The following is a 23,913-nucleotide window of genomic DNA, read 5'->3' as shown; positions in this document are numbered from 1 at the left end:
TGATTGACATACAGAATGAAAATGTCACCAAACATGAAACTTCACCAAACCCGAGTCATGAAACCTGTGCTGAATTACAACAAGGATGTTTGTGAGAGTTTGGTGCCTTAACACAGCTATGGAAAAACTGAATGGGCAATAGGGGAAGTAAGATGGCTGTAAACGCAGGAATTTGTAACTAGGAAAAGAACTTTAGGGCTTGTCTTCAAACACTGTTAAAAAAAAAAAAAAAACAAACAGGCACAGACCCTCTCCAGTCTATGAAGTCAAAGTGTGACTTTGACTAGAATCCACAGCAAAACATGCAGCTAGAAAATCTTGTGTAGCTTCTGACACTTGGTACCAGACAGTTGGCAGACAGCTGTGTAAGAGCATGAGATCATCTTCTGAACCACCCAGCAGCGACTCATAAGATAATTCTAAAATGAAGTAATATTGGACTGTGCTTCAAGAAGCATTATTTTTCTCAATGTAAAGAAGTCACTGTGCAATGTTCTGTTGTTCCAGTTTGATAATGGCTTTATGGCTCAGAATTCCTTTTTTCTGTATTTTGGTGTTGATATGCTGAAAGAGCAGTAACTTGGCAGAAGCTACAGTCATATTCTGTTACATCTGCTCTGTAGGCAAGTCAGAACTGTTCTTTACAGTAGGACCCCTAATAAGGGCTGGCAGCTGTTAAATGTGTGGGTATCCTGGGGTTGATGTTGCAACCCTCTCCATCTGCTGCAGTGGAGGGAATGTTGAATTTTCTTGCAATGGTTGATAACCTTTCCCTGCTCTAGTACTCAAGTGTACTTCAGCTGAAGCAGGGCATTTTTGGCTCAAAATATACTTGGGCTTTCTATGACTAGCAATCAGACCTTTTAATTTAATTTTTAAATGTATTAATATTAAAAAAAAGAAACCAGCCTTGTCTCTCTGCCCTTAAAAAATAGTTATTCTTTTGTTTATCCCTTCTTCCCCTTTGTTCCTCATGGCTCACGTCTCTCATCCCCTTACACTGGTGAATTAGTACATTCCTTCTTGGTAAAGTTTTGTCCTCATAATGCTTTAATATTGCTGTACTTCATTTTGTGAAGTGTCAACTGTGCATCACCGGCCTTGGTTGTATAATCTTATGTTCATACAAGTTTCTCCTATATATTATCTTGCTAGGTAGCTGTCTTCCTTCTGGCATCTTGCTGAGTTGGTGGGGTGTGCAGGGTCCACTCTCCTTCTACAGACTGCAGTTTAGAAAAGTAGTAGGGCCAGTCAGAGAATTAACTGCATGATGAGAGTTTAGGACCAGATAGCAAAGTCCTGGAATCTTTCCCAAATAACTTCACAAAGATACAGGTGAAGCTAGTTCAGAGATGGTATCTAATGTCCACAGCTGAGCATTAGGGAGAGACAGTCATCAGTATTATTGCTGTACAGAGAGGCAAGTAGAGCTGTTAATGTACCATGCGCCATGTTTTTATTTCTGCTTGAGCTTAGTGTGATATGCAGTGGATTTCATGTTTCACCCACAATGTAGTTCACTTCTCTGCATTCAGATTTACCAGCCAGACCAAGCCTCAAGGGGCAGGCAACCAAACCCACCACACACAACCACTGAGGTTTTAACTTTCCTTTAATGACAAGACAATAGCCATGCAATAGGAGCACAGTACAGAATAGCAGCAGTTCTGCATACTCAATACTAAAGAAGCATCTGTGCAGCTTAGTGGGGTTTGTTACAGTCATGTACATAAGTTAGGGACAGCTCCATTTATGCTCTTACACCAACTCTGATTTTCCAAATGGTTTAAATTAATGGTATCTACACAAGGTTAATTGTCTTGCCAGAAAGGACATTTTGTTTTCTTTAGCTTGATACCTTGTATATACCAAGGTTCACACTTGGAGACATGCAAGCTCTGGAAAAGCTTTAGCTATCAGAATGGTACAGCTCATTTTCTCAAGATGCAGGTAAGAGATAGCATCTTTTGAAGGAGTATCACTACACTTTCTCTGGTGCGGTTCAAGATAGCCCTAATCTGGTGCATTATCATGTACAGTGTCTTTCTTTAGAACTCCTTTAGTTCCCAGAGCCCCTGCAAGCTTATGTTACATAGTAGTAAGATACACCAAAGTATCAGTACCTTTCAAATTACTATCAGCACCTTCACAGGTAACAACTGCATCAATGCTGCTTGTTGTTGCAGATCTATAAATCTGTCTAATCTTTGTTCCCAGCTTACATTTATTTCTTCCACCTCAGTTCCACTACTCTTTCAAAATCGGTTCTATCTTCTGTCTTTTTGCTGAACACTAGAAGTACGCTGTTGTTGTAGCCTTGCCAGGAGAAATGAGGTAAAATAATGTGTTTTGATAAGAAAAAAGTGTTCTGGAAAGATAGTAAGTTTATTCATATAGCCACCATCTGTTCTGCATTTCTGGAACTGAGTATAATTATGCACTGAAAAAAGGATCTTTAAAACTGGCTGCTTTAAATAGGTTCACTCTCATTTTCAGATGGCTTTTGTCTTTCTTTTTTCTACTAAGTTCTTCAAGAAGAATTCACCTAATTAAAAGGAAAAAAATAAACACCAAAATGATTTGTAGGTATTTCAATACAAGAAGGCAAAATAACACATTCTTGTTTAACATGAGTGTTCAATTCTACAATATAAGTGGTTTTGCCACTTATTTTATAGGAATTCAATTCTATATAACAGCACTTCCAATACACACAGTAGGGATCTAAAAAAACTCTCAAAACTATAACCCAACAAAAACCCCTCCACTCCCAAAATCCTGATTTTCCTCCTGTCCAGTTTTGTGAAATAGCTCTGTTGCTTTGTGCATTCCAACAGGCAGAAGTGAATTGATTTAATTAAAATTTAATTCCTGTTTCATAAAGTATCAGCAAGTTATAGTGAAACCTGCTATAAATCGTGTTTGAGCTTGCATTAAACGACTGAGCAGCAAAGTACCCCAAATGAGTCTTCTCTGCTCTTTCCTTAGGACACAGCACGATGTTGTACCTACGCAACAGTTCCATTAATATCAGCTGCTACTTAATACCCAGTGCTCTGTCAGAAAAAGCACTGCCATAATTGTCTCTAATTATTTTTAAAGCACTATAAATAAATACTGCCTAAAGCAACAAAATTGCATCACAAACAACCAAGGACCTCGTTGAACCCAGAAGTATCCAAGAGGCAGAATGTGAAGGAAAACTTGCAAATTCGGTACCCTTTATCCTGCCTCACATATTAAGATAGTGCAGAATAGGTTTGACAAAAAAATTAGGTTAAGCAGCAATGCAATTGTACAAATACTAATTACTGTCACACTGATACATTTGGATGACCTATAAGAGATAATGTAAATAAATTTTTAAAAAGGGCTGACTATAGGAGGTGTTCTTGAACTAAGGTGAGCTTTGTTGGACATTACTTCACTGCTTTAGTTTTGTATAATAAAATGTTACATGCTTGTCCTGGGTTGCAGTGTATTCTATTACCATCCCCATCAGCTGTTGAAATCAGGTGGGGCAGTGTTTCCTTGCCTCCTCCCCCCAGACTATCTTTCTGTTAATTGCCCATCATTGTCCTGCCGCCTGACTCAGAGATAACTCCCTCCGGACTATCTTCTGTTAATAAGCCTAATCAACACTTTGCCTCATGACTCGTTACCCCATTGTGAGATGCTCCACCCAGAGGGAGGAACCAAGCATCCCATCGTGGATATAAGCGGAGGCTGAACACCAGAGAGACGGGCTTCCCACTGGATTTCCAGAGGACAGGAGCTACACAGCCACCACTGGACTTCCAGAGGAAGAGCAGACTGTTTCACTACAGGATCACTGCTTCAGAGGACTGCAGCCACCATTCTACCAGACTGCTACCACCACCCTGCCTAACAGGGTGTCAGGTTGTACCTTGACTCTGTCAGTTTGATAGTGTTTTCTTTTACCTTTTTTTTCTCCTTTTCTTTAATTTCCATTAAATTGTTATTCTGACTTGGTGCCTCCCACTGGTTTGTTTTCAAACTAGCACATAATTTGGCGCCCAACGTGGGGCAGCTCTGAGAGAAAGTCAGAATTACAATTTTGTGTTAACGGAAACCTATTCACCATGGTGCTCAGCTTGTCTATGTGGGTACTGTATCTTGCTCTCTATATTTTTCCTCACATGGGGAACTACCTGCCTGTAGTATTACTCCTGTTAAAACCAGGGAATGGTATGAGAATTGCTTTAATGGTTTATTATGTCTACAGCATAATAACCTGTGAGGCGATGAATACCATTCGGAGTATATACTCAGTTTTGTTTGGCTGTCCTAGTCTGGGCTCCTATGTCTGGGATCTCCTCAACAATCGCACCCAGCCCCTGGTGGGAGGAGTAGAGAGTGGTTTCTTCCAGCCTTTCAGGCCAGGCACAGCAGTTTTTGAAAATATTGAATTCCCTCTGGATGTCAAAGACGGCATAAACTTGCTGTCAGTTCTGCTTTGTCTTCTCTGTACAGCCTGCACCATGTACACCATGCTTAGAATCAGAGCTATGGCACAGCATCCTCAGGATGAGGGAGGGAAAAAGAGCAGAGCAACAAACACCATGCCTACGCAGACTGACACAGAGGAGAAAGGAACCAAATGCAAAGCAACAGCGTCCATGTCTACGCAGACTGTCACCGAGGAGAAAGAACCCAGATGCAAGACAACAGCGTCCATGTCTACGCAGACTGACACAGAGGAGAAAGAAACCAAATGCAAAACAACAGCGTCCATGTCCACGCAGACTGACACAGAGGAGAAAGAACCCAGACACAAGACAACAGCGTCCATGTCCACGCAGACTGACACAGAGGAGAAAGAACCCAGACGCAAGAAAACAGCGTCCATGTCCACGCAGACTGACACAGAGGAGAAGGGAACCAAAAGCACTGTCAGCGTCCCCACGCAAACCATCACTGAACCAGAACAGCCTAAACCGATTGCAGTTGCCCCCGTGCAGAAGAAGAAATCAAAAAGCAAATCAGTCCGCATAGTGACTGACGAGGATGCAGCAGGACCTTCGCACCCAGCAGAAGAGGCAGAGCCAGAGATCATCACTCGGTCGCTATCCCTGGGTGAGCTGCGAGACCTGCGGAGGGAATTCACCCGCCAGACGAACGAGTCTATCCTGACCTGGCTGCTCCGCATCTGGGACGCTGCAGCCAATGACACCATTCTGGACGGAAGTGAGGCCAGGCAACTGGGATCTCTGTCCCGGGATGTGGTCATTGACCAGGGGATCGGGAGAACCCAAGAAACCCTCAGCCTCTGGCGGCGACTGCTTACAAGTGTAAGGGACAGGTACCTTTGTAAAGAAGACCTTCAGGTGCACCAAGGAAAATGGAGCACAATGGAACAAGGTATCCGGTGCCTGAGGGAATTGGCTGTGCTGGAGATCATTTTCTCAGAAGATGAGAGATTTCCTAAGAGCCCAGATGGTGTCCAGTGCACGTCACAGATGTGGCTGAGGTTCGCACGCCTTGGACCAGAGATATACTCCCGTTACCTGGCAACACTGCAATGGAGGGAAGGCGAGGACAGGGTGGGCGTCTTGGTGAACAAACTGAGGATTTACGAGGACACCGTCACAGCCCCGTTTCGCACCCATGTCTCATCCGTGGAAACAAGTCTTTTGGCTGAGCAAGTCCGGAGCTTGATTGAAGAAGGCCATCAGAAACTGAAAAAGGAACTTAAGGAAGAGATTTACCACATCCCACCAGAACCAACAAGAGTCTCTGCCATTAGGAGCCGGCGACCCCCAACCAGGGAGAGAGGATACACCCCACGAGGTAATCTCTGGTTTTTCCTTCAGGAACATGGAGAAGACATGAGTAAGTGGGATGGAAAACCCACCTCCTCCTTAGCAGCTCGGGTACGTGAACTAAAAAGAGGGACAACTACCACAAGAAGCGCATCTAGAGTCAACATTGCTCCGGTCTCCCGCACACAGAACTCCAGACGGTACAGGAATGATAATATGACTGATCCTCTTGAAGGGACCTCAGGAACGTATTCATCGGAAGGGAGCAACATGCAACATGACCAGGAATAGAGGGGCCCTGCCTCTAGCCAGGTAGAGGAAAGGGAGAATCGGGTCTTTTGGACTGTGTGGGTCCGATGGCCTGGCACACCTGACCCACAAAGATACACGGCTTTGGTTGACACCGGTGCTCAATGTACTCTGATGCCATCAAGGTATGTGGGAGCAGAACCCATTTCTATTTCTGGGGTGACAGGAGGATCCCAGCAGCTGACTGTACTGGAAGCTGAAGTGAGTTTAACTGGGAACGAGTGGCAGAAACACCCCATCGTGACTGGCCCGGAGGCCCCGTGCATTCTCGGCATAGACTATCTCAGAAATGGATATTTCAAGGACCCAAAAGGACATCGTTGGGCTTTTGGGATAGCTGCTGTGGAGACAGAAGATATCAGACAACTGAGTACATTGCCTGGCCTCTCAGATGACCCCTCTGCCGTGGGACTGCTAAGAGTTGCAGAACAACAGGTGCCAATCGCCACAGCAACAGTGCACCGTCGGCAATACCGCACCGACAGAGACTCTGTGGTTCCCATCCATGAGATGATTCGCAAACTGGAGAGCCAGGGGGTGGTCAGCAAGGTCCATTCACCTTTCAACAGCCCTATATGGCCAGTGCGTAAGTCCAGTGGAGAATGGAGGCTGACGGTGGACTACCGTGGCCTGAATGAGGTCACGCCACCATTGAGCGCCGCTGTGCCGGACATGTTGGAACTTCAGTACGAGCTGGAGTCCAAAGCAGCGAAGTGGTATGCCACTATTGACATTGCCAATGCCTTCTTCTCCATTCCTTTGGCAGCAGAATGCAGGCCCCAGTTTGCTTTTACCTGGAAGGGTGTGCAATACACCTGGAACCGACTGCCCCAGGGGTGGAAGCACAGTCCCACCATTTGCCATGGACTGATCCAGACTGCATTGGAAAAGGGTGAGGCTCCAGAACATCTGCAATACATCGATGACATCATCGTGTGGGGAAACACAGCAAAGGAAGTGTTTGAGAAAGGAGAGAAAATCATCCAGATTCTCCTGGAAGCTGGCTTTGCCATCAAAAGGAGCAAAGTCAAGGGACCTGCCCAAGAGATCCAGTTCCTGGGAGTAAAGTGGCAAGATGGACGACGTCAGATTCCCACTGAGGTCATCAATAAGATCACTGCAATGTCTCCACCGACCAGCAAGAAGGAAACACAAGCTTTCCTAGGCGCCATAGGTTTCTGGAGGATGCACGTTCCCGAGTACAGCCAGATCGTGAGCCCTCTCTACCTGGTTACCCGCAAGAAGAATGATTTCCACTGGGGCCCCGAACAGCAGCAAGCCTTTGCCCAGATCAAGCAGGAAATCGCTCATGCGGTAGCCCTTGGCCCAGTCAGGACAGGACCAGAGGTGAAGAACGTGCTCTACTCTGCAGCCGGGAACAATGGTCTGTCCTGGAGCCTCTGGCAGAAGGTGCCTGGTGAGACTCGTGGCCGACCACTGGGATTCTGGAGCCGAAGCTACAGAGGGTCTGAAGCTAACTACACTCCCACAGAGAAGGAAATCTTGGCAGCCTATGAAGGAGTCCAAGCTGCCTCAGAGGTAATTGGCACTGAAGCACAGTTGCTTCTGGCACCCCGACTACCGGTGCTGGGTTGGATGTTCAAGGGAAAGGTTCCTTCCACGCATCATGCCACCGACACCACATGGAGCAAGTGGATCGCCCTCATCACACAGCGTGCCCGTATTGGAAACCCGAATCGCCCTGGGATTCTAGAAATTATAACAAACTGGCCTGAAGGTGAGACTTTTGGATTATCCTCTGAAGAAGAGGAAGAGCAAGTGACTCGTGCTGAGGAAGCCCCACCATATAATGAGCTACCGGAGACTGAAAGACGTTATGCCCTCTTCACTGATGGTTCCTGCCGAATTGTAGGCGCTAACCGGAAGTGGAAAGCTGCAGTATGGAGCCCCACACGACGAGTTGCACAAGCTACCGAGGGACAAGGTGGATCGAGTCAGGTTGCAGAGCTTAAAGCCGTCCAGCTGGCTTTGGATATCGCTGAACGAGAGAAGTGGCCGAGGCTCTATCTCTACACCGACTCATGGATGGTAGCTAATGCTCTGTGGGGATGGCTGGATCGCTGGAGAAAAGCCAACTGGCAGCGCAGAGGGAAACCCATCTGGGCCGCTGAGATTTGGCAGGACATCGCCGCCCGAGTAGAGAAGCTGACCGTGAAGGTTCGACACGTGGATGCGCACGTACCCAAGAGTCGGGCTAATGAAGAGCATCGCAACAACGAGCAGGTGGACCGAGCTGCCAAGGTGAAAGTATCACAGGTGGATCTGGACTGGCAGCACAAGGGAGAATTATTCCTAGCTCGTTGGGCCCATGATGCCTCTGGTCATCAGGGGAGAGATGCAACATACCGATGGGCCCGTGACCGAGGGGTGGACCTTTCCATGGACAGCATCTCACAGGTCATCCACAGTTGTGAGACCTGTGCTGCAATCAAACAGGCCAAGCGGGTGAAGCCTCTGTGGTATGGTGGACGATGGTCAAAGTACAGGTATGGTGAAGCCTGGCAAGTTGACTACATCACCCTTCCCCAAACCCGCCAAGGCAAGCACTACGTGTTGACCATGGTTGAAGCAACCACTGGATGGCTGGAGACCTACCCTGTGCCTCATGCTACAGCCCGGAACACCATCCTGGGCCTGGAAAAGCAAGTCCTGTGGAGACATGGCACCCCTGACAGGATCGAGTCAGACAACGGGACTCATTTTAAGAACAGCCTCATCAACACCTGGGCCAGAGAACACGGTATCGAATGGATATATCATATTCCTTATCATGCACCAGCTGCTGGAAAAGTTGAACGCTGCAATGGACTACTTAAAACTACCCTAAAGGCACTTGGTGGGGGGACCTTCAAAAATTGGGAAGTGAACTTAGCAAAGGCCACCTGGATAGTCAATACCCGAGGGTCCATCAATCGAGCTGGTCCTGCCGAGTCTGAACCCTTGCACACAGTGGATGGAGATAGAGTCCCTGCGGTACACCTGAGAGGTATTTTAGGAAAGACTGTTTGGATTAATCCCACCTCAGGCAAAGACAAACCCATCCGTGGGATTGTCTTTGCTCAAGGACCTGGTTGCACTTGGTGGGTAATGCAGAAAGATGGGGAAACCCGTTGTGTACCACAAGGAGACCTAATCTTAGGTGAGAACGGTGTGTAGGTTTCACTGTGTATATATATATATATATATATGTATGTGTGTTTTAGAGTTTAAGAAGGTATTGATTTGGGATAATGTAGATGGTAATAGAATAAGGGGTGGATAATGTCCTGGGTTGCAGTGTATTCTATTACCATCCCCATCAGCTGTTGAAATCAGGTGGGGCAGTGTTTCCTTGCCTCCTCCCCCCAGACTATCTTTCTGTTAATTGCCCATCATTGTCCTGCCGCCTGACTCAGAGATAACTCCCTCCGGACTATCTTCTGTTAATGAGCCTAATCAACACTTTGCCTCATGACTCGTTACCCCATTGTGAGATGCTCCACCCAGAGGGAGGAACCAAGCATCCCATCGTGGATATAAGCGGAGGCTGAACACCAGAGAGACGGGCTTCCCACTGGATTTCCAGAGGACAGGAGCTACACAGCCACCACTGGACTTCCAGAGGAAGAGCAGACTGTTTCACTACAGGATCACTGCTTCAGAGGACTGCAGCCACCATTCTACCAGACTGCTACCACCACCCTGCCTAACAGGGTGTCAGGTTGTACCTTGACTCTGTCAGTTTGATAGTGTTTTCTTTTACCTTTTTTTTCTCCTTTTCTTTAATTTCCATTAAATTGTTATTCTGACTTGGTGCCTCCCACTGGTTTGTTTTCAAACTAGCACAATGCTAAATAATCCAATGCTTCAGTAATTTACCTGCTTTATAGGAAGAACGCACTAAAGGCCCGCTAGCAGTGTAATGGAATCCAAGATCATTTCCTACTTTTTCCCAGTACTTAAACTTCTCGGGAGTTATGTACTCTTCAACCTGGGGGAAAAAAATTAATTTTGCTCAGGTATTAATACAAAGGAAATGGCTATAGCTAGCATGCAGTGAAATGAAACACAGTTATATTGCAAGTTCAAAATTTTTCACTCCAAAGCTTTCATCAGTGAAGTCACGAACTGCATTTTTGCTCTGCTTTCTACCAAACAAATGTGTTTTATTTGCTTTTCATACTTAGCTGAAAAGTTCAGAATTTAACTTCTAGTTGTTGCTTTATCATTTTCTTTACTCTTTTTTTGAATGGTCTTTTTGATCAAGCCTTTTTTTCTGTTCAAGTTAGTAAAAAACCACAGTAGTCCTACAAATCTCTTCACTAACAGTTGTTTCAGTGAAACACAGGAACAGAACAGAGAGCAAAGTTCTGGACAGATCCCAGCAGAAAATGGTAAATTTCCCAGCTGAAGTGGCACCATTAAGGGAGAGCCTATAGGACAGTGAAGGGGTGACGGCTTGAGCAATTATGTTTGAGACATACACTGAAGCTCTTGTTTTCCAGAATCATGCCTCAGCTCCAGCTGTCTCCCTGCTAACAGTAGAGACTAGCACTGGAAAGTCTGCAGAAGATGGAAGGGGTAAGATGGCTGAGGTCATTTTTAGTGAAGAGTCCACAACAGATAATCATTGTCAGGCTAAACAAGGAAGGAAATTTTTCCCAACATCTGCAGTTAGAGTAAGGATGACTGTGCAAGGTACAGACCATAACTCCGCCTGTAAATTAAAAGCACTTTTACCTTTAGGTGACGTTTTGTTGGTTGCATATACTGTCCTAGGGTCAAACAATCTACATCTGCTTCCCGCAATACTGTAAAAACAAAATTCCTTGTTAGTGGCAGAAGGAGCACAAGGGATTGTCAGCAACTAGAAAACATCCTCATTCCAAGTCTGACCAAGGGTCACTCAAGGGGCTACGTCCTGCTGGCAGTTGCAGCCTCCACGCACAGTCACCACACACCTCACACCTCACGAGCACACGCTGCTGCTGGACCTGAGCTATCGAGCTTAAAGCTACAGAGAATCCCTGGTGCTGCACTCACTGCAGTGATGCCTCACTGCAGAGATGACATCCTCTTGTCTCTTGCTGCTTTCCACAATGTCTTTAGGTCAGAGCCTTCATTTGATAAAAGATGCGTACATGCACACACGTGGGGCGCTTCACTCTTCCAACAGACTTCATGCCAAGAAGATGTGGATGGTTCTTGTACCATAAATCAGGGGAAAGGGCCAGTTTTACACACTAGGGTGTATTTTAGTTTTGATGCCTCCAGAATCTCATAGACTCTGTCTTTACAATTTGAGTATATACTAGAATCAATAAACAGCAAAGGAGTTGAGGTGATCTATTTACAGAGGGAAACCCCGGCACTTCAGGGTCAGCTGGCCTGAAGAATTATGTTCACTGCAGGAGAAGGGTGTTCTGAACAAAGAGATGGCTGAAGAATCAGTTTGCATGAACATCCCCATATATTTTCTAGCTACTTGCCCCACATCAAATAGGAAGAAAAGACAGGGTTTTGACTACAGCATTGTGCTCACTGTTAACCTGGAATCTCTGTTTAGACTGATACGGTTCTGTAAAGAAAAGGGGACAATACCAGCACACTTAGATGCTCTTTAACTTGTACCCAGAGGATGGAAGTGGAACAAAACTACAGTAACTGAATGAACGTGGCAGGTCACAGTTTGCTTCTGTATACGTGCAGCAAAGTGGCCAGACTGCAAATAGCACCATATCTGAAATTTCATAACCTTATAGCTAGGAAATTCTAGGAAAGAAGAATGGGAAAAAATAAGGAATTTTAAATTTTTTGGTCCAGTTGCAGAAATACTAGACTACATAGCTGCATTCTAAATGTGTCTGTGCACAAAATGAAGTACCAGGTAAACATTTTTTCAGGATACAGGAGAAATGCCATAGGATTTATGAACTACTTCTTTGAAGCGTAGTGTATTCACTTACCACTGTGAGTGAGGTTTTTTCTCCTCTTAAAAATACATTTACATGAAAACATAAGAACATGCTACAGCTCTCAGGATAACAACATTTTTCCATCTAAGTAAACTGAAATAATTTAAGCAACCAGGTCTGCTATTTCTAAAAAGGAATGCACAATGAGGCAACAGTGTTGCAAGCCTGTTGTTTAAGTATTGCAAAGATAAAGTTAATATAGCTAAAAAAAGTTCTAAGCTCCACTGAAATCAACATGAGATGGATTTACCTGTCAAATTGAATCTGTAAGCTATAAGAAGGTAAAATATTTCAGAAATTCAGTCTTTTTTTTTTTTTTCAATGGAACTTAGGAAACATTTCCTGCACCAGCAAACCGATTTGCATGTAGAGGCAAAGATGCTTACTACAATTGTTCTTCAACACAGTAAAATTCATACCTGTGAATTCTGGCATCTATTTCAACACCAACTTACATTTCATTGTGGAATATATTTGTTCATCTGTCTCGCCTAGCCCCAGCATAATGGAGGTTTTGGAAATGACGCCGGGCTGGACCTCTTTGGCGTGTTTCAGCACACGGACGGACTGCTCAAAGTTGGCTCGGGGGTCACGGACCTTCCTTCGCACATTTCCAGCACAAGGGGTAAAAACACGTGGAAGGGCACACAGAAGTTAGAGACGCCAGGAAAGGCGAGTTCTGCCAGTTTCTGCGAAGCGGCAGCGCAGAGGTTCTTTGGCCGTGCAGTTGGACACCGGCGACGGGACGAGCCCGGCCCAGGAGCCGCGGCCGGGCTGGGCCGCCCCGGGAGGCGGCAGCGACCCGGGGCCGCGGCGCGCGCGCCCCCTGCCGGCGGCGGCGGCTCGGCGGCGGTGCGCGCGGGGCAGGCCGGGAACGGGGCCGCTCCGCACCCGGCCCCGCTCCGCACCCGGCCCCGCAGCGCCGCTCCGCACCCGGGCCCCGTCCCGGCCCCGCTCCGCACCCGGCCCCGCTCCGCACCCGGCCCCGCAGCGCCGCTCCGCACCCGGGCCCCATCCCGGCCCCGCTCCGCATTCGGGCCCTCCTCCCGCACACCCAGTGCCACCGCTCACCTCTGCAGTGCCGGCACCGTCTCCACGTTGTGGGCATACACATCCAGCCCCGACAAGGCGACTTTCTCCACTGCTTTAAGGTCCCCTCGGAAATCGGGAGTTAGGCATTCCACCAAGATTTTTGGATTTCTGAAAAGGCGAGACAAAAGGAACACACCTCTGGGATTTTGTGTCACTGTTGCTAAAAAACTCAAGACAGCAAAAAAAAAACCCCAAACCCCATAACATGAACACATGACACTCTAAAAAGCAAAGTGAAGTTAATTCAGGGTAATTCTAAACCAATAGGTTTCTGCAAACAATTTATAACAAACTCAAGTTAACCTGCAACAAAGACAAAAAAAAAAAAAAGTATAAACAGTGCACGATTGTTTTAGAGACTGTTGGAATTGCTTTTATATTTATTACTTTGTTTTTGCTGTATTTCAGCTCACACAAGTAAAATCAGGAATTGAACACACGATGTTTAGTTAAAGATCATAGCTCCAAAATACAGAGGAGCTATAATTCTGCTACTGGAAGAAGAAGACTCTTAGTCTAGAATCTAGTCTTGGTGTCCAGGAGCCTGATTTCAGCTCAGAAAGGCAGGTGGGGAAAACTGCAGGAACCCTTCAAGTCCCAAGGTATACTGGGAAATACAGGGAAAGCAGGAAGGTACAATCATAGACTTGGAAATGGCCATTAAGGCAAAATGAAAAGCAATTTGATCACTGCTGAATGAGAAACCAGACTCCTTCAGTCACGTGACAGCATTACCTAACTGCTGTGTTTGAGCCCCAAACTTCAGGAATGAACATACCTCAGAAGAATGTATTCATTTCCTGGTAAACCAGCTGTCTGCTCAAAGAAAGAATCCAGTGCTTAGCTTTAAATAAGCCTGGGATGAATTGGAAATGCAACTAAACTCAAAACAGTTTGGGACCATTCTATGAGAAAGATAAAGGAAGGAAAAAAAAGGGGGCACAGACAGGCTAGAGGCAGACTTTTGTATTTGCATGGTCCCTGGAATAACTCAGCTAAAGGAGCTTTGACCTACATGCAGTACCACATTCTAAAGTTTTAACAATAACAGCAATACATTAATGACACACCTTTCTTTCAGATGTGAGACTGTCTTTGCAAAGTGTTCCGCTCCACCATCGGGCATATCTAGAAGCATTTCAATTATTCAGTTAATCTTTCTGTTCAAGAAACGTATTTACTTATTAGCAAAGCCAAAAAACCCATCAGATTCAAACTCTGAATGGACAATAATAAACCAGTCAAGCCCCAGTCTTATCTCACCACTCATGCCAAGGGTTTACAAAAGATATCCTACCAAGCCTCTACACAAAGTCTAACTGTGATTGTCTAGGGCAGAGTTCAGATTTACCTGTCTCTAGGTTCCCTGTCTCCCTGAGCACAGAATGGCTTTACCTATTTATGGTTCTGGTCTGAGAAACAGTTGCACAAAAATTGAAAAGTATGTATTAGAGCTCTTTAAAGCCCCTTTGAAGCCACTGCACTTTCCATCATACTGAACACTTTTCACAATGGCTTTCCCCACTTATATGGTGTCACCACCAGGGAGCTACTGCAACCTTAGGAAAACACAACTTCCAGTTCTGTTACATATAATATATTCTAGGTTTAGTGTTTGGAAAGAAGTTCTGTAATGGTGTTGTATACGAATATCTGTCTTCTTGCTATCCAAGTAATAGAACATGGTGTTTATGCATGCATTTTGCTAAAAATTAGTTATAAAGTACTTAGTATTGTGGTATTTATTGATGTTTATTAACTGTGTCATTTCTGTTGTATTTTACCAGACACAGGGAAATACTAAGCATATGCAGGAACTTTCCAACGTTTCAGCACTGTTGTCTCCTCTTAAGAGTCCTCCTGGACAGCTGTGTAGATAAACATTTCTGGGGGCTGTGTGTAGCCCACGTAACACCCGTGAGAGCTCAGAGCAGCGTGAGGAGAGCCCAGGTACGCACCATCCCTGTCCACAGACGTCAGCACCACGTAATCCAAGCCCCACGCCGCTATTGCCTTGGCTGTGTTGTAAGGCTCCTGCGGATCCGGCGGAGGGGGGTTTTTTGCAGTTTTTACTGAACAAAATCTGCAGCCTCTGGTGCATGTGTCACCCATCAGCTGGAACATGAAAGACATTCCTACCTTTACACAGTACAAACCACTATTGCTCAGCTGGGAAACAGCAACATAAGCTACATCAGACAAATCCCAACACTAAGCAAAAAAACCCCAGGACAGTGCTTTACTCTAAATTTATTGTAATAAACCCACTCCACTACAGTAGAGGTCCAACAACAGAGTATAAACAGCTCAGACATTAACAGAACACTTAAGAAATGGCTAATGACTTACCATAATAGTAGCTGTCGCTGTGGCATATTCCCCACCTCCCCAGCATTCTCCAATGTTGGGACAACGTGCTTCTTCGCATACCTGAAGGTGAAAGGCTGTACTGTACCTGGATTTTTCCACATTATTTTTGAAAATAATTATTAAATTATTGATTGATTTTAATAGTAGCCTACAAACAATTCCTTCTTATCAGTTCCCTGCTGTTTTATAACAAGTCAGTAGAACAGACTTGTTATAAAAGAAGAGAATTGCTTCCTGACATCCATTACCATTCTTTTCATCTACTTCACAACTGCAAAAACTCCTCAACCAGGTAACTGTCTTATTAATTAGCACAGACTATCATTAACATTTTTAATTTAAGAACTGATAAAATGTTCACAAACTTTGTGATTCATTAAAGCATGAACTTAGTCTGAAAAAAAAAATTAAAAAGGCCCCTCCATGCACTCCCACCATTTTTTCTACCTGGAAAGTACAATTAATGAAATTTGTACAGATTCTTTTCATGCAAATCAAGTATGTAACTCTGAAATTGTGTGTGTTTCCTTTAAAAATGGTTGCACGTAGCATCTGCTTATCTGGTGATGAAAGTAGTAAACTCTAGTATTTAAAATCACAGTAGGAAAAACACTACATCTGTTGGATTTACCCTTATTCTTTAGAGGTAAAATTCACTGCTAGCAAAAAGGATCAGCACTGGGCTTGCCTTCAGCACTGAAGATCATGCAAGACATGATTTCTACCTGTCCTCCACAGAGAAAAAATGTAAAATCTGCCTTATTTCTATAGGAACACTTGGTTGGTGCCAGACTTACCGTATGAAGATTTAAACTTCTCAAGGTATTCTTTAGTTTATTGTAGTTCTTTCCCATGGGAATCTTTGTTTTCAGCCATGGAGGAAGATGCAGCCTGAATAACACCAAGCAAACATGAAGATTAATAAACTACTTACATGGCAAGTTTCATTAATTTCATAGATTTGTTACAGATCCCAACAAGGAAAGGTCCCATGAAAACTGATGCAACTCAGCAATTCATGTTAACATCATTCATGGCCAGACCAGACTTCTCTTCCCTGTTCATCATCATTCCAACACTCAAGCATAGGAATTGTTGTCACTGAAATGTTTAAAACTGTTCACTGTTCCAGTGGGATTGAACAGTGACACACTGGAGACTGCAACAATTAGTAACAGCGGATGTTGCACAGCTATCACGAAGTCTGATCAAATTTATAACTGGAAATATGGGGGGGTTAAACATTTTTTTAACTTAAGTCTTAATTTTTTGTTTTCTCTACCAGCAGGACTTTTTGCAATAGTCACCTACTGATGTATATTTGTAATTTAATTACTGGCACTCGAGAAAATACCACCATGTCTCCACAGTTTGTTATGGATTTGAAGTTAATGACATTTTTCCTTTCTTGAAAAATCATTATATTTGCAACACAGTAGGGCAGAATTTAATAAAGATACATAGTATATGCTTTGTAGTTATTGCTAAACATGCAAGATCATGCAGAGAAGCAACTAAAGTTGATAAAATCACAATTACCTTTCTCCTTTCTCACGCTTTAAGTTGCCCTTATACTCAGCCCACGTGCTCTTGTCTGACAGATCTCCAGAGACAAAGTCCTGTAAGTCTGGTCCATTTTGGAGGAACTCTTTTTTTTCCCCTGGCAAAGAACCTGATGTTCCATACTGGTTACACACATGGCTCCCTGACACCTAAAACAAGCAGAATTGTAACTTATTTAGTAACAAACACGCTGGCATCGTATACTAAACAACAATTTGCCCTTCTGCTGGTTAATCTACGCTTTGTGTAAGCATTTTTCCAATGGCCTTTAAGCTAAATATATAATTCTCTTTTTATTTTAAGCCTCATTAAACAGACTCATCTATCATAACACTAAAGTTATATGGTATAACATAAAATCCCCCTGTACTCAGCACTGCTGAGGCCACACCTCAAATCCTGTGTCCAGTTTTGGGCCCCTCAGTGCAAGGACACCGAGGTGCTGGAGCATGTCCAGAGAAGGGCAATGGAGTTGGTGAAGGGTCTGGAGCACAAGGCTTATGAGAAGCAGCTGAGGGATCAGGGGTTGTTTAGCCTGGAGGAAAGGAGGCTCAGAGGGGAAAAGATTGGTCTCTACAATTGCCTGAAAGAAAGGTGTAGCAAGGTGGGGATGGGCTTCTTCTCCCAGGTAACAAGTGACAGGATGAGAGGACATGGTCTTAAGCTGCACCAGGGGAGGCTTAGTTTGGACATCAAAAGGAATTTCTTCCCAGAAAGAGTGATCAGACATTGAATGGGCTTCCCAGAGAGGGATTTAAGGAAAGACTGGATGTGGCACTCAGTGCCACGGTCTGGTTGACAAGCTGGTGTTCGGTCACAGGTTAGGCTCAGTGATCTCAGAGGTCTTTTCAACCGGACTGATGCTGTGAAATAACATTGTCTGGGTTACTCCGGTGCCTCGGGGCCGCAGAAGCGGCGTTGCCACGGTTCCCGGTGGCTGCCGGGCGCTGTGCCGTGGGAGCGGGGCCGGGGCTCGGTGTTCCGAGGGTGCGCGTGCCCGCGCGGGGCTGGGACGGTCCTTCCCGGGCTCTGCCCGCGGCCACCCCGCGCTGTCCCGCGCCACCAGCACAGACCCGCTCGGCACCGGCACCGCGGTGCGCCCCACAGGGTCCCCGCCTGCCGTGCCGTGCTTCCCGCCCCCCCGGCCCATCCCGTTGCCGGCGGCCCCCGGGGCCTACGGCGTGACTCACCCGGCCCCGCGACACCAGCAGCCCCCGGGCGGCGGCGGCGCCGCACCAGCCCCGCGGCGGCAGCAGCAGCGACATGGCGGCACCCGGCCCGATCGATGCGCTCGGCTGCCTCGGCTACTCTTGCCTGTCGGACGGCTGCCTCGGCGTGATGACGTCAGGGGCCCAGAGCGGCTACAAGTACGCGATGACGTCATACGCTGTCTCTTTCGGCGCTGCGCGCTGCCAGGTGAGTCCGGGCGGCGCAGCCGGGCTCCCCCGGGATCACCGGGATAATCCGGGATCATCCGCGGCCATCCGCGGCGCGCGGTCCCCCAGCGCCCCGCCCGCGCGCGGGCAGCCCCCCGGCGCGGCGCCGGGCCCCGACGGCGCGTCCTGTCCCACATCCCGCGCGAGAGGGCCCCGGGACGGCGCCTTCCCGGCCAGGCCCCGCTGAGGCCGCCGCGGTGGCAGCGGGGGTGGGGGCGTCGGTTCGCGCGGGGCAGGAGCGGGCGGGGTCCCCGCGGGCACAGAGCCGAGGGAGCCTCCAGTCTCTCCCGTTGTCTCCCGCAGGATGAAGACCATCCTCAGCAACCAGACCGTGGACATCCCTGAGCAAGGTCAGTCCGCGCCGCGTTCGGGAGGCGCCCGGGGTGCCGCCCCCGCAGTCCGTAACGCGTGTCCGCCTTTGGTTCGCAGTGGGAGTTTCGCTGAAGGGCCGGACGGTCATTGTGAAGGGGCCCCGAGGAACCTTGCGGAGGGATTTTAACCACATCAACGTGGAGCTGTCCCTCCTGGGAAAGAAGCACAAGAAGGTGGGTGTTGCACAGGCCGTTTTGTTGCCCCGAGACGGAGGGGAGCTTTAGAGTTGGCATAAAACTTCTTGGTGGTGTCGGAGAGTGACCGCAAATGTTCAGCTGCGGGTTGTTTGGTTGGTTTTGCTTGTTCCTGTGTTTTCTGAAGGAGGTTGGTCTCGTGGAGGTGTGGGGCCTCCTCGGGCATTGTGGGAGTCTTGCACTCGTGTTAATGTTGCAGTGAATGTGTTGATTGGATTCTTCTGTAGTGACAGTCAGTCACAGGGAAAGGGGTTGATGATTGTATGCTATTCTAAAACTGGTTCGTTTAGAGGATAAAAGTCAGTTTATTTGATTTCAGGAAACTCTTAAGTTACATTAGCAGAGCAGATGTTCTCTAAGTAAATGCTTGATGTTTTTATATTGTCTTCAAAAATATAATAAAATATCAAGAGTGACTGATTTCAGCTACTTTTTCACAAAGATCGAATGTTTCATTGAAACAGTGGATCCACACACAGTGTTTCATTTAAGTTGATTATGCATAGGAGACAGACTTCAAAACAACTTGCTCAGTAATTGCTAATATATCCTTTAGCTTAACATTCCGTATTTATCTACCCTAGCTCTTCTGGAGACTTGTTAGTGGCAAGACATGAAGACAAATGTTTCTCATGAGTCTTAGGTTGGAATTTAAAAGACAGGAGCCAGGTGGGCCTTTGGTAGCCTTTCAAAGAAGCAAAACAGCTCTGTGGTTTTGTTTGGTGGGCTTTAAGTAGTTTATCTAAAAGTGTTGCTCCTCGTTTGTCACAAAATTATTTTGTTGGTGGTTTTGAAGTATAGCTAAAGGCTTTGCTAATGTGCTTTTTGATGCAGCTTCGTGTTGACAAGTGGTGGGGTAACAGAAAGGAGCTGGCAACAGTTCGTACAATTTGCAGCCATGTACAGAACATGATCAAGGGCGTCACTCTGGTAAGTTGTGTTTGGAGCCTAGATAACTGCAGCCTTTTTTGTTACTTGCAGTGAGAGCCTTGTATTTTGTGGAGAGCATTTCTAAGCATCCAAGATGTAGCTTCTTTCTCCTTTTGCTTTTTTTCTTGCCTTTGCTGTCAAGCAAGTTCTGTGGGTGGAGGAAAGCACAAATGTCTCTTGGGCTCGGTGTCCTGCCCTATTTAAGAAGCCTTTGCTAGACCTTGGCTTTAGTTTCTCCTGTAAGCTTCATGCACGTGTTCTACCTTTTGGGCATGTTCTGCTTTCAATATCTGGTTATGTCCTGTATCCCAGGGCTTTCGCTACAAGATGAGGTCGGTGTATGCTCACTTCCCAATCAATGTAGTCATACAGGATAATGGCTCACTGGTGGAGATCCGAAACTTCTTGGGAGAGAAGTACATTCGCAGAGTGCGGATGAGGCCAGGTGAGCATTTCTGGAGGTGTATTCTGCTGGTTTTAACTATGCTTTCCAAGCTGTTTTCTTTGGGCACTGCCACTGGGAATGGGAGATACTGAATAATGGTTGGAGCAGCATTTGCTTGTCTGAATTTATTCTTACAATACCTTTGCCACTGTTTAGATTTATTATTAATGATGTTTCTGTAATTTAGTTTTAGTATTGCGAGCTAGCTAATAACTAGTCTGGAGTTACTGTATTACAAGGAGTTCAGGATTTACTTTCACCACTGTAAGATCTTGACAGTATTTATAGTTGGTAACCTACATGTGCTTCGATTTGTGTTTCTGTTTTAAAAACATGGTACATGAACTAGTTTCATACCACATCATAGTTTTGGTCTTTGAGGTGTCGAAGTTTGAATTTGCTGATTATCTAGGAGCATGCACAATAAACTTGGAAATGGCTGTCTTGTTAGCTGTTTTTATATTCTGTACACTTGGAGTTTCAGTAAAATGTCTAACAGAAGAGCAGGCACTTGATGGAGTTCGTTAAACTTCTGAAAGGAGGCAACAAAACATGTAATAAACAGAGTTACATAAAGACTGTAGGAAAGACTTCCCATATCCATTTGGTTTTTTTTCTAATTCCACTTCTGGTGAGGGAATGGGTAAGGATGTGACTGATGATGTTTTGGGGTGACTTTAGAGGAATGCATCAGACTTGTCCCAAAACACTGGTAGATGAGAGTGCAGAGTTACAGGGTTTTTGATTTATTGTGGGATATTAAGGATGGGTTTGATTATTGTATTTGATCTTTTTTTTTTAAGTCAGCATTTACTGTTAGTAAAAGGCTGGCTTAAAAGCTGCTATCTGCTGATTAAGTAGATCAAACTGTAAAAACTTTTGTTACTCTTCTTACAAATTCCAAGTTTCCTGTTGAATGCCCTTGTGTTTATTCCTTGTGAGTATTTGCAGCATTGCTAGTATAAACACAGTACATGACATGACAGGGGTCAGGTGGTTTTTAAAGGCTTTCGATTGGGGTGGCTCCAGTTTTCTATTAATGAGCACAAGCCTGTGGGAAATGGCACCACCTGGCTGGCAGAGCCGTGCTGGCAAAATCACTGGCTTGTACACAGTGTTGGTGATTGATACCCTAATGTAATAATGGGTAAGCAGCAGTGTCACTTTAGTAGCTTTCAATCTACAGGATGACTTGCACTAATCTGTAAGTCTTCAAGCTGTGTAAGGGAGGGCAACCCTGGAATGGATTTGAGAGACTCTCTTTAATAAAGTCATAGAAGTCTTGAATACTACTTTCTAGATACATAAACAGGGATAGGACATTAATATTGTTTGTTTAATACATCTTCAACAGTGTGGATTATGTGTTTGCCTTTCCATAGGTGTTACCTGCGCAGTATCTCAAGCCCAGAAAGATGAGCTGATCCTTGAAGGGAATGACATTGAGTTGGTCTCCAATTCAGGTTTGTGAAAGTAGATGTGTGGAAGATTATATGGAAACTTTATCTGAAGATGTCAGCTTAGCAAACTCTTTACCTCAAACTCTGAGGTAAACAACACCCCAGAATTTTTTTTGCTCTAGTCATTGTAATTACTTTTCATAGTTCCTTACTCTGCCTAAGCTTAGAGATGTTTTCACAAGTCCAGAGATTCGTATTCTTTGAGTCAGTACTTAGGGCCTTTTTGGCACCAAACTTTTCAGTTATACATGGGTACAGTAATGAACTGCCACTGCCCCGAGTTGCCAAGATGAGCTCTGTGAAATGCATCCTGTTTTCATTAGACAGGATTTGAAGTTGGTAATTCCTGTCTCTAGATGACAGTCTGTTTGTTAGTTGAAATACTGGAGCATAAACAAATGCTGCAAGTTGGCTTGGACCTTTTGGTTTCATGCTAATGGTTTCACTTTGTCTGCAGCTGCCTTGATTCAGCAAGCCACTACAGTCAAGAACAAGGATATCAGGAAATTCTTGGATGGTATCTATGTCTCTGAGAAAGGAACAGTACAACAGGCTGATGAGTAAAACTCATAGGTTGGTATCATCTTAATGCACGTTGTACATCTTCTCTGTAGAGACGGGGACTTGACAAGGTTCATCTGCTTCAAAATGGCCATGGTTAAGCTGGTTCCCAATAGGGGTGAAATTGTGTTTGTAAAAGGCATCATAAGGTGCATCATAAAACTTGAATTTTGCTAGGTCTTTAAACAGAAGCTTTCCATCGTCCATCAACTTGGCATTTTGCTACTCTGTGGAGAAGATCTATTTCTCCAGTGCTGTACCTCTGCAGTGTGAATGAAAGCTGCAGTGGTGGCTGAGAATCTAAAATCAGCTGACTTGGCCTGACAGACCAGTTTACAGCTATTTACAGAGAAGACCTCAGACTGATGTTCCTCCTGGTTGGACATTGCCTTCACTAAAATAGTGGTCAGCACCCAAGTTATATAGAAAGGTCTTCTGAGCAGTTTGTGTGTAAATGCTGGTAAACAGGTCAGTTTAACAAGGACAACTATTCACATTGTCTGTGGGCATTTGATACTGAAGTTAAGTACAAGAATTTGGGGATCATTTAGAAATTGTAACTGCTAAAGGAATTGGATAAATTTTAGCTGTATGTGGTTCCATACATAGTACAAAACACCTGTGCAGGGTGAGGCAGTCTGACTTGCAAATAAATTCTGTGTTGTGTGCCTTTGGAAGCTTGAGGCAGGATGTAGATAAATTGAGTTTCATAATTATCATCCAGGTACCAGACATCTGCAAGCCTCTGAAAAAGTAACTTCTAATGCTGTTCCAAGTGCCTTGAGAGATGGAGCAGCTTATTACACGCTTGCTGAACAGTTGAGCTGTTGTGTTTGAAGGCATCTTTAAGTAATCTTGTCTGCATAAAATCAAGCAAATTCTTGAAACTATTAATGTCTGTCTTGCATTAAAATCATCAGATAAAGTAACATCAAATGGCTATAAACTTTTAGTTTCACATTTGCACTGCTAAAACTTTTCTGAAAGCTCTTAATGTTTTATTTACAGTTGTCTGTATCCTGACAGAAACCACCATGAGACATTATACCAGCAATGCCAGCTCAAAGAATCTGGTACAAACCTAAACACCATGAGAGGTTTAATAAAATAAACCATATTTCATATCTTGGGTTTGTTGGTTTGTATTTTTTTTTTTTTTTTAAAGCACTAAAGGGTGATTGCATGAACCTGATGGCTTTTGGAGAAGCAGATTGCACACTGGGTCCACACTACCAATGTGTGTTCAAATCATCAGACTTCATTCAGACTGAATGTTCTCAGAGACTGGTAGGGCAACTTGTACACTGTGCTACCATGATCTTTCTGTGACAAAGTCATGAAGTGGCATTTTTGAATTGTAGCATTAAGAAATAGTAAAAGCATTCATTTTTCTCATAGAGGGGAGACCAGTGTTCTTTCACAT

General features: G+C 45.1%; 2 protein-coding genes across 3 annotated transcripts; one reads left to right on the top strand and one right to left on the bottom strand.

Moving 5' to 3' along the window:
• Nucleotides 1-1,127: 1,127 nt before the first annotated feature.
• Nucleotides 1,128-18,398, bottom strand: LIAS (lipoic acid synthetase). 2 transcript variants are annotated; one of them, XM_032110532.1, is made up of 11 exons: nucleotides 18,283-18,398; nucleotides 17,069-17,241; nucleotides 16,327-16,420; nucleotides 15,509-15,589; nucleotides 15,118-15,274; nucleotides 14,230-14,287; nucleotides 13,139-13,267; nucleotides 12,523-12,668; nucleotides 10,833-10,903; nucleotides 9,945-10,083; nucleotides 1,128-3,462 (listed from the first exon to the last, which is right to left on the bottom strand). In XM_032110532.1, coding segments are annotated over exons 1-11 (1,125 nt in total). In that variant the 5' UTR covers nucleotides 18,358-18,398; the 3' UTR covers nucleotides 1,128-3,460. The 2 variants fall into 2 exon arrangements, with proteins under 2 accessions (XP_031966423.1, XP_031966422.1); XM_032110531.1 differs by having other exon boundaries at nucleotides 1,128-2,545; nucleotides 9,972-10,083; nucleotides 18,283-18,396.
• Nucleotides 18,399-18,458: 60 nt separating this feature from the next.
• On the top strand, nucleotides 18,459-23,619 carry RPL9 (ribosomal protein L9). Its single transcript, XM_032110535.1, has 8 exons — nucleotides 18,459-18,508; nucleotides 18,832-18,878; nucleotides 18,958-19,073; nucleotides 19,929-20,024; nucleotides 20,337-20,469; nucleotides 21,852-21,932; nucleotides 22,387-22,502; nucleotides 23,499-23,619. The coding sequence occupies exons 2-7, from the start codon at nucleotides 18,833-18,835 to the stop codon at nucleotides 22,491-22,493; spliced, it is 579 nt and encodes a 192-aa protein (XP_031966426.1). The 5' UTR covers nucleotides 18,459-18,508; nucleotide 18,832; the 3' UTR covers nucleotides 22,494-22,502; nucleotides 23,499-23,619.
• The last annotated feature ends 294 nt before the right edge of the window (nucleotides 23,620-23,913 follow it).

Source organism: Corvus moneduloides, chromosome 5 (assembly GCF_009650955.1).
Source record: "Corvus moneduloides isolate bCorMon1 chromosome 5, bCorMon1.pri, whole genome shotgun sequence".
Taxonomy (NCBI): Eukaryota; Metazoa; Chordata; class Aves; order Passeriformes; family Corvidae; genus Corvus; species Corvus moneduloides.
Note: the sequence above shows the minus strand (reverse complement) of the source record. Positions and strands in the feature narration are given on the sequence as shown.

Excerpts from the sequence above, each read along its gene's own strand:
- LIAS (XM_032110531.1), bottom strand. The coding sequence starts at position 18,357 with ATGTCGCTGCTGCTGCCGCCGCGGGGCTGGTGCGGCGCCGCCGCCGCC. Across the intron at positions 10,904-12,522 it reads AATATATTCCACAATGAAAT|TATTGCGGGAAGCAGATGTA; the intron begins GTAAGTTGGTGT and ends TTGTTTTTACAG. Across the intron at positions 10,084-10,832 it reads CAACAAAACGTCACCTAAAG|GTTGAAGAGTACATAACTCC; the intron begins GTAAAAGTGCTT and ends TTTTTCCCCCAG.
- RPL9 (XM_032110535.1), top strand. The coding sequence starts at position 18,833 with ATGAAGACCATCCTCAGCAACCAGACCGTGGACATCCCTGAGCAAG. Across the intron at positions 19,074-19,928 it reads TGGGAAAGAAGCACAAGAAG|CTTCGTGTTGACAAGTGGTG; the intron begins GTGGGTGTTGCA and ends TTTTTGATGCAG. Across the intron at positions 20,025-20,336 it reads TGATCAAGGGCGTCACTCTG|GGCTTTCGCTACAAGATGAG; the intron begins GTAAGTTGTGTT and ends CCTGTATCCCAG.